The sequence below is a fragment of the Somniosus microcephalus genome, chromosome 5 (genome assembly GCF_052327205.1).
Source record: "Somniosus microcephalus isolate GS21.2 chromosome 5, FLI_Smic_1.0, whole genome shotgun sequence".
Classification (NCBI taxonomy): Eukaryota; Metazoa; Chordata; class Chondrichthyes; order Squaliformes; family Somniosidae; genus Somniosus; species Somniosus microcephalus.
This window is the reverse complement of record NC_140991.1, coordinates 103,379,814-103,393,059: the sequence shown is the minus strand read 5'-3', so window position 1 is coordinate 103,393,059 and position 13,246 is coordinate 103,379,814. Positions and strand designations below refer to the sequence as shown.

At 42.4% G+C, this 13,246-nt stretch overlaps 1 protein-coding gene and 1 long non-coding RNA gene across 2 annotated transcripts in view; one reads left to right on the top strand and one right to left on the bottom strand.

The window, feature by feature from the left end:
• Positions 1 to 8,568, bottom strand: part of lancl2 (LanC lantibiotic synthetase component C-like 2 (bacterial)) — a 55,030-nt gene extending 46,462 nt beyond the window's left edge. Inside the window, exon 1 of the mRNA XM_085988058.1 lies at positions 7,913 to 8,568. Coding sequence (XP_085844184.1) covers positions 7,913 to 8,104 — 192 coding nt within the window. The 5' untranslated portion in view covers positions 8,105 to 8,568. The remainder of the gene's footprint in view (positions 1 to 7,912) is intronic.
• The window catches only part of LOC147117244 (uncharacterized), a 112,542-nt gene continuing 106,867 nt past the window's right edge, over positions 7,572 to 13,246 (top strand). Inside the window, exons 1-2 of the long non-coding RNA XR_015078403.1 lie at positions 7,572 to 7,833; positions 11,297 to 11,432. This is a non-coding gene — a long non-coding RNA (uncharacterized LOC147117244). The remainder of the gene's footprint in view (positions 7,834 to 11,296; positions 11,433 to 13,246) is intronic.

Here is a 13,246-nt window from a genome sequence, read left to right as displayed (position 1 = left end):
AGAATGCAGTTATGAAGTTTAGCATGGTCTCATTCCTAGTCATTCTCATTCCTAAAAGAGCTGGGGGTATAGAGCATCGCTGCAGATGATCATGGATTAGGGTTCAGAATTTTAAAATTAAAATCATGGGTCCACAAGAGGAAAAGGCTTGCTTGTTTAACAGAACTGGGATGCACCTGTGGCAAGATTTTTTTATGCTCGGTACATGATTTCCAACTGAAAAGTTGTATGTGGAAGAAAATTGTGTTTTATCCAATCAAAAAAAAAAATATCAATATTTGACTTTAACGCAGTTTCTTTTTAATGATTAACAATAACTGGCCATTTAGAGCGTGCCACAACTTCCTGTTTGTAAGCTCACCCTGCCTGTCCAGGAATGTATTAGACTGAGCAGAAAGATGCAGCTCTGTAGGACTTAGTCTAGAGCAGGGGTGGGGAATTATTTGGGCTGGAGGGCCACTTAACAAGTTTGGTGAGCTATTGAGGGCCGCATACAAAATTGTGTGTTAAGTACAAATAATAATAGAACATACTTTTATGAGGCTCAATTCGCCACCATCCACTTACTTCACTGGTTCTTGCACCTCTCAAACTTCAAATTGCCTAAATCTTGGAGCTCACGCTCCCGCCCCCAATTTGCACACGCGTGGAAAATATACGCGATTAGAGATTTAGGCATTTCATTCAGAACCAATGCGTGGGCCAGACTGAATCAATTGGTGGCCCACCGGCCGTATTTTGCCCACCACTAGTCCAGTGTAATGTACAGATACTAATGCATTCTGGAAGTTGTAGCACCCTAGTGAAACATGCAGGGTGCATTCTTAAAGTCTGTACTTGATTGAGCCGCTTCACTCAGGGACCTGAGGAATGCAGAACTCAAGCTCCAAGGTTCAGTAAAGGGCAAATTTTGAGGCCATTTTCAGCATATAGTAGCTGATCTGTACTTTAATAAAATTAGTGCTATCTTATAAATGATATTTATTCAGTTATGTATTAATCTAGGTTAGAAATTAAAAATGGCAGGTGGAATCACTGGGGGAAAAAATAAAACCAGTGATGTAACTGCTTGAAATTGCAACAGTTCAAATAGTTGCTTTTCAGTAGATTTTTGCTGATCTATATTTCAGCAAATCAACATGCGCAAGTTGTTTTTGAACCAAGGCGATGTTTGATTTTGTGCGAAAGATAGATTTAATATGATGAGCAAGGCCTTTGTAAATGTTTCCATTTTTCCCTCCCTCAGGAGAGGAATGATTGGGGGAGGGGGGCAGCTGAGAAGAGAAAGGGCGAGAATTTCAATTTTACTACCACTCGTTACCAGAGTTCCTTGCTGCCCTCAGGAAACATCTAGTACAGTGCTGTCAATAGAAATTGCTAACTAGCCACACGGGTGGCTATGCAACACCATTTTAGTCATATGCATTTTAGTAGAAAATGCTGTACATACTTCACACAATACAGGTAAATGCACTTCACATGTCTAATATTTACATCTACCACCAATCAGTAACTTAGGGAGTAAAGCGGTCACAATGATCAAAAAACACAAGCACACGTTGCTTTTTGTCTTAGCAGTTTACCAACAAACAAAAAAAAGTACACGTGTACACCTTGTGAATGAGCATGGAGATCAGATGCCCAACGACTGTATCTATTACTCATTAGAAATGCAATTAGCCACATGTGGATAGTGGCTAATATATTGGACAACACTAATGGAACAGCGGGCCACATCCTAGTACTGCATGTAATAGGATACAGTGTGTCAATGAGCTGCATTAACAAACTTCTCTGTATTGCATGAATTTAAATATTGTATCCAACTCAGGCAAATGCAGCATATTCCACAATTGTTAACACAATGAAATGTGGTACAACATCTGCACTTCTACAGAACATATGCAACAATGCATTGGTTTTAGAAATAGACTAATTAAATGGAAAATCACCAGCATCTGGGAAGATCAAAACTCCTTGCAGTTTTTTAACTAAATATAAACATCGCTCATTATGCTAATAAGCAGTCCCTAGTGAATATTGCAACAGACAGCAAATAGTCAACCAAGTTGGAAATTCACTTCTGATTTTAGTTTCTTTTTAAAAGTAACTGTCACTCAATAAGGGGTTGGAAATAGATATTTGATCAATTAAGCTTTAGCTATCCGGTAACATTTACATTACAACTGGTTGAATTGAGGAAGGTACTTGTTGCAGCATAGTTTTAAGAATTGAGAGCAGTCGACTGCAAAAAAAATCTAGTTGTCCATTAGAAAACACCAAACACAAAGCTAAGGCACCAATAAAAACTAGTGTTACATTTTACTGCAGATTTTGATGAGGAGCCTAAAGAACATTGCTGTGGAACAAACACCATGAATGGTAGTTATAATACACCCAGCTGGGTTTTTTTGATGTGAATGGTTTGTATTCCAGAATTTATAATTTTCATTAGATTGCAGATCTTATTTCAATCCCATAGGTTTGTCATATACAACCAGGGACTTGAAATGTTGGACATTTAATTAGAAAAGGTGTATTAAGTCATTCTAAATTGATTCTGCAACTTTTGCTTACTGTTAATAGATCTTGAATGTCCTTTTATATTACAAAAATCACTGACTTGATTCTTTAATATCCTGGGGTTATCAGTGCTTCAGAATCTCTCTCATTTGTATTGTAGGATAGATTTCATAGTCCTGCCAGCAACACAAACAAAACTGCAGTCATGATTTTACTTTCTGATGGCTGGGGAGAACGTCTCTAGAGGCCAGCACTTTGAAAACTGCATTGCCGGTGTTTACAGGCAGAATGAGTGCTCAGCCCATCTGTGACCTGAAATATCAGCCACTCACATTTGCTACCACCTGGAGAAGAAGACAAATGGCAAGATTTGAAATGGTTCACTATTCCTTATCAATACCACCTCATTTACATTACAGCATCAATACAGACAAATGGTCTGTAATAAAAAAAATGGGGCACATGTTTATTTTCTTTTGCAAATGTTCATGACTTCACAAGATAATTATAGATGAGGAAGGCCATCGTAATTCATCCATCCAGAATGACACTAAAGTCCCACCACTGCAGCATCCAGTTGGTCCCTAAATAATTCCAGGGTTTGTCTCTCTGATGTCCTTCCTACATACTTATCACTCTGTGTGGAGAAGAACTTAGAACTATCATTCCTAAGTTTAGTGCCTTTGTTTTAGTTTGCTATTCTGCTGTGTGCGCAGACGTTTTTATCCATTCTTACCCATGTTTAAAATCTATGTTCCCTGCATTGTGACTATTGTTTTGTGATACCAGGCATAGCATAACATGGTATTAAGCTACACTGTTAGTATTCATGGATGATATCCAAATTGTCCTATTTCATTCAGTCTCTCCTTTCTTCTAATTTTTTCATCAATCTTTTGAAAACTCAGCTTTTTGAAAGCGGAGGGCATGTACCAATGCATATTAACTGGGCCATCGTGAAATGTACTAGTGTTGTATCACCTTGCATTTTTGTGGGAAACTTTCTTAGAAAATTATGTTCACTTTTTATGCAGGTACTGTATGATCTTTTTGCACTTAGCTCATTTAGCATGTTCCTACATTTGGAAAAAATGGCTCAAGCCAATAGGCTTTAAGAAAGAAAAAACTAGCATTTATATAGCGCCTTTCACAACTTCAGGATGCCCTAAAGCACTTCACAGCCAATGAGTTACTTTAAGCATTGTCACTGTTGTAATATAGGGAAATGCAGCAGCCAATTTGCGCACAAGATCCCACAAACAGCAATTAAATTAATGATCAGATAATGTTTTAGTGATGTTGTTTGAGGGATGAATATTGGCAAGAACACTGGGAGAGCTCCTCTACTCTTCTTCCAATAATGCCAAGGGAGTTTTGACATCCACCCAAGGGGACAGTGGGGCTTTGGTTTAAAGTCTCAGCCGAAAGATGGCACCTCCGACAGTGCAGTGCTCCCAGAGTACTGCACTGAAGTGTCAGCCTAGATTCTGTGCTCAAATCTCTGGAGTGGGGCATGAACCCATGACCTTCTGACTCAGATACAAAAGTACTGTCACTGAATCACGAATGACTGGTTGTCATCGTTGGTACACTTGTTGTAGGATACTTTTAATTCATCACCTCAAATTTCTCCCACAACCGTCACCAGTTGCATTTTACCCTAATGTGATACAAATCAGATAGCTCCCTCTAAACAAACTGTTGGATATTTTTCTACAGTTCAAGAGAACATTATCAAAATTGCATATGTCCAATATTACATTTATTGAAACTCGGGGGGGGGGGGGGGGGGTGGAATGGCTACAATGTAGGCAAATGAATATTTACACACTCACGATTAAGCTTTAATGAAATCCTAGTGCCAACACTATGAACTGGTTCATCTTGTTTCATCAGTTGTATGGTCAAGTGAGAGGTGTCACAGTGATGAAAACAAAGTAACCAAAAGTTAAGAAACATCAGGGGGAATTTTAGCTCCCAAAAAGCAGGCGGGTTTGGGTTGGGCAGAAGGTTAAAATGTTAGACATCTGCATTTCGACCCCAAGCCGCCGCCAACCCGCCCACTTCCAGTTTTGGGGGGGGGGGGGGGGGGGGGGGGGCGGGGGCCGCGGTTGGCCACTTTAAATATTATAATGAGGCTGCATGCCCCATTTAGAAGCACCATTTTAAATTTAACTCTCTGGGTGGCCAGGTTTCCCAATCTCCCCCCAAAACGGCCTCCGATTCCTGACCTCTGACCACCCCCAAAATCCACAGCCCCGATTTCCAACCCCCCCCCCCCCCAGCATTCTGAACCCCCTCTCACTCCCTCCTCTTGGTTCCCCAGGCATACCCGCCCGACAGATAGCCAAGCCTCTCAATCTGGCAGGTTGCAGGCAGGAAACAGAGAAAGAAAATTTTAAATCAGGCCCTGCCATTAAATTCGGCAGGGCCTGAGGGAAACCCGTTTTAGAGTCTCAAATGAGTAAGACATTAACTTGAAAGCTTGATGTGCAATCCATGTCATTTTATATTCTGCTGCCAGAAGGGCAGTGGGGGGGGGGGGGGGCAAGCATTTTACTCTTTGAAATAATATTGGCTGAGGCATATCATAAGTATTCTATTTGACACAATAGCAAAATACTGCAGATGCTGGAAATCTGAAATAACAGAAAATGCTGGAAATACTCAACAGGCCAGGCAGCATCCGTGGATTTTATTGGAGTTGCATGGAAGCGATTAAGCCCATCATGTAACTGATGTTAGCAACAGTTTAACATATTTGCAGGCACCACAAAACTGATGCAAAGTTTCTGGTTAGTTGTGGGACACAAACCACAGGTTTTGTATCCACACGTCTGTGTATACATCTACACACAAACCTCAGCTAAAATAAAAGAGAAAGCTGCTTAAACTTCCAAAAAGATTATTCGATAAAGTTCCATAGAAAAGATGACTAATTCATCTCAAAGCTGTGGGAATTCAGGTCAAAACTTGGGTATGGACAAAAAACTGGCTGGAGGGTAGAAAACAGGTACTGATTAGCAGGCTAATGTAAAGCTGGGTGGGAAACACTGAATGGGGCATCCCATGGGTCAGTTTTAGGACCACCACTTCTTATTTACTTCTCGCCCTTCTTGACTTGTCTGCAGCCTTTGACACGGTTGACCACCCATCCTTCTCCAACGCCTCTCCACCGTCGTCCAGCTGGGTGGGTTTGCACTCGACTGGTTTCATTTTTATCTATCTAATCATAACCAGAGAATCACCTGCAACGGCTTCTCTTCCCGCTCCCGCATCATTACCTCTGGTGTCCCCTAAGGATTTATCCTTGGTCCCTCCAATTTCTCATCTACATGTTGCCCCTTGGTGACAGCATCTGAAAACAGCATCAGTTTCCACATATACACCAACAACACCCGACTCTACCTCACTACCTCTTCTCTCGACCCCTCCATGGTCTCTAAATTGTCAGACTGCTTGTCCGACACACAGTTCTGGATGAGCAAAAATGTTCTCTAATTAAATATTGAGAAGACCGTTGTTTTCGGTCCCCGCCACAAACTCCATTCCCCAGCCACTGACTCCTTCCCTCTCCCTAACATCTGTCTGAGGCTGGACCACACTGTTCACAACCTTGGTATCAATTTTGACCCTGAAATTAGCTTCCGACCACATATCCGCAGCATAACAAAGACCGCCTTCTTCCACCTCCGTAACATCGCCTGTCTCTGCCCTTGCCTCATCTCATCCACTGCTGAAACCCTCATCCATGCCTTTGTTACCTCTAGACTTGACTGTTCCAATGCACTCCTAGCTGGCCTCCCACATTCTACCCTATGTAAACCTGAGGTCATCCAAAACTCGGCTGCCCATGTCCTAACCCGCACCAAGTCCCGTTCGCCCAACACCCCTGTGCTCACTGACCTACGTTGGCTCCTGGTTAAGCAGCACCTCGAATTCACTCCTTAAAACCTACCGCTTTAACCAAGCTTTTGGTCACCTGCTCTAATTTATCCTTATGTGGATCAGTGTCAAATTTTTTGTCTTAAAATACTCCTGTGCAGCACCTTGGGACGTTACTATGTTAAAGGCGCTATATAAATACAAGTTGTTGTTGTAGTAATGACTTGGATTCTAAAACAAAATGCAAATTGTTTAAATTTGCAAATAATAGTGGAATCGAAGGACTACAAGAGGAGCTGAAGATCATATCTTTACCACTGTGTCTAGTTCTGGTCACTGAGAAACAAGGGAGACATTCAAACACTGGAAGTAGTGCAGAGGAGAGCCACATGGCTGATCCTTAGTGCCACAGGTCTGAATTATGAGGAAAGACTTGAGGCTTTTCAGCTCAACCAGAAGGCATCTGAGATGTGATCTTATATAGGAGATACATAAAATGGCATGGTAAAGGTTATCCGCAATACTACTTTAAATTTAACAGTGGGAATATGACAGAGATAGTGGTTTAAGTTGGTAAAAAGACTGATAGATCAACAATTGGAACAGATTTTCAGGCAGAGTGGTGGAGGCAAGAATTGTTTAACAAACAATTAGATTGGAGAGGGAGAGAAAGGGTGTGTAGGGCTGTTCTGAATGGATGAATTTAGATGGGCCCAATGGCCTTCCTCATCTGTAAGTGTTTTGTGATCTTTAATCTGAGCCAAGGTGGTTTCCCCTTTTTTCACCTCTTTCTCCCCCAATGTTATCATTTATTAAATAAACACGATTTTTCAACAAAAGAATGTATGCAAGATGGCTTTTAACTGACGACGCTGGGCAAACTTGAAATTAGAATTGGTGTATAGTTTCGATTTTGGTGCAGAAATCCCACTGCAGCCCCTCGAAGGGTTCAATAATAACAAACAACCCGACTACATTTGACGATTCACATCAACGACACCTCCCAGGTCGTAATTTTTGTTTGTTGCAGTAACTTCACGTGTGTTGTAATATTTTCAGTAGCCAGTTTCAGCGGCCGATTTTTACGCTAACAAAATTAAACACACACACAGTACCACCACCACCACCTCCCCCTGGAATCCCTCGGCTACCCCACCCTCGAGATGGGGTCGGATTAACGCCGGCCAGGCGCGGGGCAAGACAAACTGATCGGCTCGCCACCGACGGTTGAGCTTTATTTTCACGTTGGTTCCATTTCACTGGTCTCACTGCGAACAGTACAGGCATCAAGAGACGAGTCTCCTCTCAGTCACGCCTCTCCCCAGCCACCAGTATTGAGACCCCGCTCCCTCCCTTCTTGTCCCCACCACCCCCGGGGTCGGCTCGGTCGCCCGCTTCCACCCCGCACCCCCTGGGAGAGCTCAGGTACGTTCAGCTGTTCCCATTAACCATTATTACTATTAACACGTTTCGATGTATTTTTTTTTGTTGCCACCTCCATTACCTTTCCCTGCGCGTCGAAGCAGTCCGCCGCCTCCTTCTTCTCCTCCTCCTCCTGCTGCTGCTGCTGCTGCTCGTGCGCCCCAGCACCTCCGGCCGCGGCCCCGTTGCCTCGGTCGTCCGGGTACGGGTTACAAAACGACCGCTCCTCCATCTCCAACTCCGATTTGAACCGCTTCGACATCGCCTCTCCCATCACACCCCGGGGCTACGGGGCCTCGCGCGGGACAAGCCGAGAGCGGACTGTTGCGAACTGAGCTGAGCGGGCGCTCTCCCTCCTCCCGCCCGCCAGCACAGAGAGCGCAAACCACTGACAGAACCCGAGCCCGGGACACGGTCCCCGCGCGCGCTCTCACACACACTTGACAACAATGAAAGTGGGAGGAGGCTAGTTTGTAGCGGTGCACAGCTCACCAGTCTGCTCTCAACCTCGCTCACTACAAAAGGAGCAGCAGTAGCCACTCTCCTTTTATTTGTTATAATAATTATGCTGTTTATAAAACTCCACACACATACACGGTGCAAACAGTCCAGACCTCCCCCGAATTGTTCTGCACGGCACTGATGCCTAACCTTTTAATTACACTTCAGTTTCACTTGAGGAAATTTATTCCCACACTGTTTTAATTAAAACGCGCTGGATATTTCCAAATTAATATTAACACCCCTCGCAATTGTACTGCAACACAGAATGCCCTTCAGGTGTGGGTCAGTGGGTTACTTTATATAAAAAAAACACAGCTACTGCCCGTCTATTCCGGTTTTTATCTTTATTAAATACAATGCACCATACACAAGTCGCCACGGGTTTTCACAGCTGATAAATTAATATGTTAACAGTTTAATTTTCTCAGCATATACTATGCCATTTTTTTCTCTATCAGTAAACAATTTAGCGCAAGTTTTCTTATCATTAAAATTACCTACATAAAAGGCCGTCCTTTATTCTACTACATGCACGATTTTACTATGCTAAACACTAGAAGAATTATAATTTAAAAAATCAATATCTGGTTTCTTCAAAATAGGATTGTATTAATCTGCTCTTTCTAATGCTGACGAAATGCCACAGTCCGCTTTCCAGCGCCAGAAACCCGATCGTCCGTTGCATTAGCCAAACAAACAAACCCTTTCAATTTCTATTTAATCTCACATCAGGCACCCTATAGATCACTTCAAAATTACAGATTGTTCCATTTCAGAACACTAATCGAGACACGAGATCTTTAGAAAGGATTTCCACAAATTACTTTTATATCTGGTTTTCTGTTGTAAAATAGACGGGTAAGTGAAGGGGGTTGGGCAGATTTTCAGAACCATCAAGCTGTACTGTTCTTCCCATCTTGCTCAGATGAACAGATGGTGCTTTTATTTTCAATGCATTACTCTCATTTCCATCTAAAGCAGTAAATTAATTTTTCTATCCGGATTAAATATTTTGCCTTGAATCATTTTTATTTCATCTAAATACAATAATTTATTTTCGTGCTTTTTTGCCTCTTCTAATTTTCTCTGATTTTCTTCCTTTACCGATCACTTCCGAAGAGGGTAATTTATGGTGGGGTAAAGTTTCACTTCACTCATAAATGAGTCGGAATTGAAAGGTTGTTGGGCTGCGGGACCCCTCGCAACTGCCCGTGACTCCGGTCCCCATCGGCACACTTTCAGCAGGGGTGGAGAGAAACGTGGACACATTTCCCCTCTCTAACCGAACCGAGGTTAATAGAAGTCCTAATCTGTCCCAGATGAACAATGAATTTAACAGACCAGTCATTAAACTTAGACTTTACGGGTATGTATGTTCAGTGTCACACCAGTAGTCAATTTAGTCATTGAGGTCTTCTAAATAATATAAGGGAAAACCGTTGTTTGCATTTTCTACTAAATATTTTGCTAGCAGCTGGACTGTCTGCAGTAGAATCAACTGCAGGTATTACTGGCGCTATTGTTATATGACGTGATTACCATAAACCAAGAACCGCCATAGTGCGATAACAGCAGCTTTTAATTCATTTTGATTCAGTCCCCTAACACCAGTTCAAAGGTCATTCACATTCAAAGGTCATTCAAGTATATAACAATAGATTAACCTTACTGGCATCAGTCTGATCTGTCCTTGGTCTGTGGACTTTTACCAAATCTATTTTGCGGTGTACTCTTTTAGTTTCGACCAAAAACAAATTTGACTGTAAATTAACAAAAGTTCAACTAAAACTTAACAAATCAAATTAAAATTTGGTTTTCCGGGTTGACGACGCACTCCAGTCCCCGCGGCGCCCACCGGTCGCGGAAATACTCAAGCATACCGGCGGACACCGCGTGCTCCACCTCCAGGGCCACCCGGGCGCGAACATGGCCACGGAAGAGAGGCAGGCAATCTGGCTGAACGACCCCCTTGACCGCCCGCTGCCTGGACCAATTGATGGCTTTTTTAGCCAGAGCTGGTCGCTGTTAGGAGAGGGAGTTATGTCAAGCGCGATCCACCAAAATGCCATGCAGCCTCCTTAATGAGCACTAGCAGGCAATTTAATTGTCAATCAGCCCCTTAACGATCCTCTGGGCGATTGTTTCTAGTGGAAGCTTCAACTCCTTTACCAAGGTGGCATCTTACGCTAAATGGCTAAACCTGCATTTCAGCTTAAGCCCCCAGCTTGGCCACCTCGGAGGCTTTTTAGCGCCTAAAGTATCCGGGGAAATTCACCCCCAATGTGTCCTTAAGGTTGTTGTGATTCTTAAGGCTTTGAATGTTATCTGTATATGGAATCATATTGATGAGATTTAATTGCTGATCCTCAGATTAAATATAGTAGCACTACTTACAGATCAGCCATGATCTATTTGAATGGTGGAACAGGCTCAAGGGGCTCCTGTTCCTATGCTCCTTTGGACATGGTTAGATACTCCTTTCCTTATACCATTCCTATTCTTGGTTACATATAAGCATTAAGGAAAAAGGCATTAGAGAGGGAAGGGTATTGATTTATGCCACTGTCTATGTTAACTACTTATTCTTTGACATTGAAGTGGAGCTAAAGATCCATATAATAGAATCACTTATTCCATATTTTCTACGATGTCTTCTTACTATTGCTTCTCAAATCACCAAGTAGATGTGACATCAAAATTTGAATTAATTTAAAATGAATATAAGAAAGCACTCCGATAATGATGCCAAGTGATTTTAGATCCAAAATGGGCTTGCACGCAAATACAGACAAATCAAGATCTCAGTGACTAAACTGTCAAAAATTGTATAACTACATATTAGGGAGTTAAAAGTGTATACTCTTAAATCAGTCAGAAAAAATATTGCAGTGTGATCAATGCATAATCAATGCTATAGTTTCTGTAGATACATAGGGGACACACTATTCTTTTTATATTACAGGAAACTCTTGTTTAAATGGCACTTTATCATCCGGAATACTTTAATAACCGGCAAAATAGATATATCTCAATACAAAACAACACGTCAATAACCGGTAATCTTGCCGAATCCATCCATTTAACGGAACATTCTGTAGGTGAGTACCCAATTATACAGTACATTTCTTGATTTTTTATTTTTGTTTGTGTTAAAAATTGCCTTGGTAGGTATACCTCTCTGTTATCCAGAATTTTTCATCAACCGGCACCATCCTGGTCCCATAGGTGCCGGATAAGAAAGAGTTCTATTTCAGCGACACCTCTCTTCACTATAATTTTCCAGGACACTGGAAGACTGCCCCTCCTTCTCTTCACTATAATTTTTCAGGACACTGAAGACTGCCCCTCCTTCTCTTCACTATAATTTTCCAGGACACTGGAAGACTGCCCCTCCTTCTCTTCACTATAATTTTTCAGGACACTGAAGACTGCCCCTCCTTCTCTTTACTATAATTTTCCAGGACACTGGAAGACTGCCCCTCCTTCTCTTCACTATAATTTTCCAGGACACTGGAAGACTGCCCCTCCTTCTCTTCACTATAATTTTCCAGGACACTGGAGACTGCCCCTCCTTCTCTTCACTATAATTTTCCAGGACACTGGAAGACTGCCCCTCCTTCTCTTTACTATAATTTTCCAGGACACTGGAAGACTGCCCCTCCTTCTCTTCACTATAATTTCCCAGGACACTGGAAGACTGCCCCTCCTTCTCTTCACTATAATTTTCCAGGACACTGGAAGACTGCCCCTCCTTCTCTTCACTATAATTTTCCAGGACACTGGAAGACTGCCCCTCCTTCTCTTCACTATAATTTTCCAGGACACTGGAAGACTGCCCCTCCTTCTCTTCACTATAATTTTCCAGGACACTGGAAGACTGCCCCTCCTTCTCTTCACTATAATTTTCCAGGACACTGGAAGACTGCCCCTCCTTCTCTTCACTATAATTTTCCAGGACACTGGGAGACTGCCCCTCCTTCTCTTCACTATAATTTTCCAGGACACTGGAAGACTGCCCCTCCTTCTCTTCACTATAATTTTTCAGGACACTGGAAGACTGCCCCTCCTTCTCTTCACTATAATTTTCCAGGACACTGGAAGACTGCCCCTCCTCTTTACTATAATTTTCCAGGACACTGAAGACTGCCCCTCCTTCTCTTCACTATAATTTTTCAGGACACTGAAGACTGCCCCTCCTTCTCTTTACTATAATTTTCCAGGACACTGGAGACTGCCCCTCCTTCTCTTCACTATAATTTTCCAGGACACTGGAAGACTGCCCCTCCTTCTCTTTACTATAATTTTCCAGGACACTGGAAGACTGCCCCTCCTTCTCTTCACTATAATTTTCCAGGACACTGGAGACTGCCCCTCCTTCTCTTCACTATAATTTTCCAGGACACTGGAAGACTGCCCCTCCTTCTCTTTACTATAATTTTCCAGGACACTGGAAGACTGCCCCTCCTCTTTACTATAATTTTCCAGGACACTGGAAGACTGCCCCTCCTTCTCTTCACTATAATTTTCCAGGACACTGGAAGACTGCCCCTCCTTCTCTTCACTATAATTTTCCAGGACACTGGAAGACTGCCCCTCCTTCTCTTCACTATAATTTTCCAGGACACTGGAAGACTGCCCCTCCTTCTCTTCACTATAATTTTCCAGGACACTGGAAGACTGCCCCTCCTTCTCTTCACTCTTGGTTGCCAATTCAAACTTGTCACAGCTTGTAAGCCAGTTTTTATTAATGTTTACAAACCAAAACAATCTTCCCATCCAGAGGATCTTCTGATTATCTCATTATCTTATTCTTTTCTATAACTTTGATGGGGAAGTACTGTAAAATAATACAGCCATAAAACTAGTACCATAGATCTTAATCTTTGTCTTATGCTACTCTTACTGTTCATAC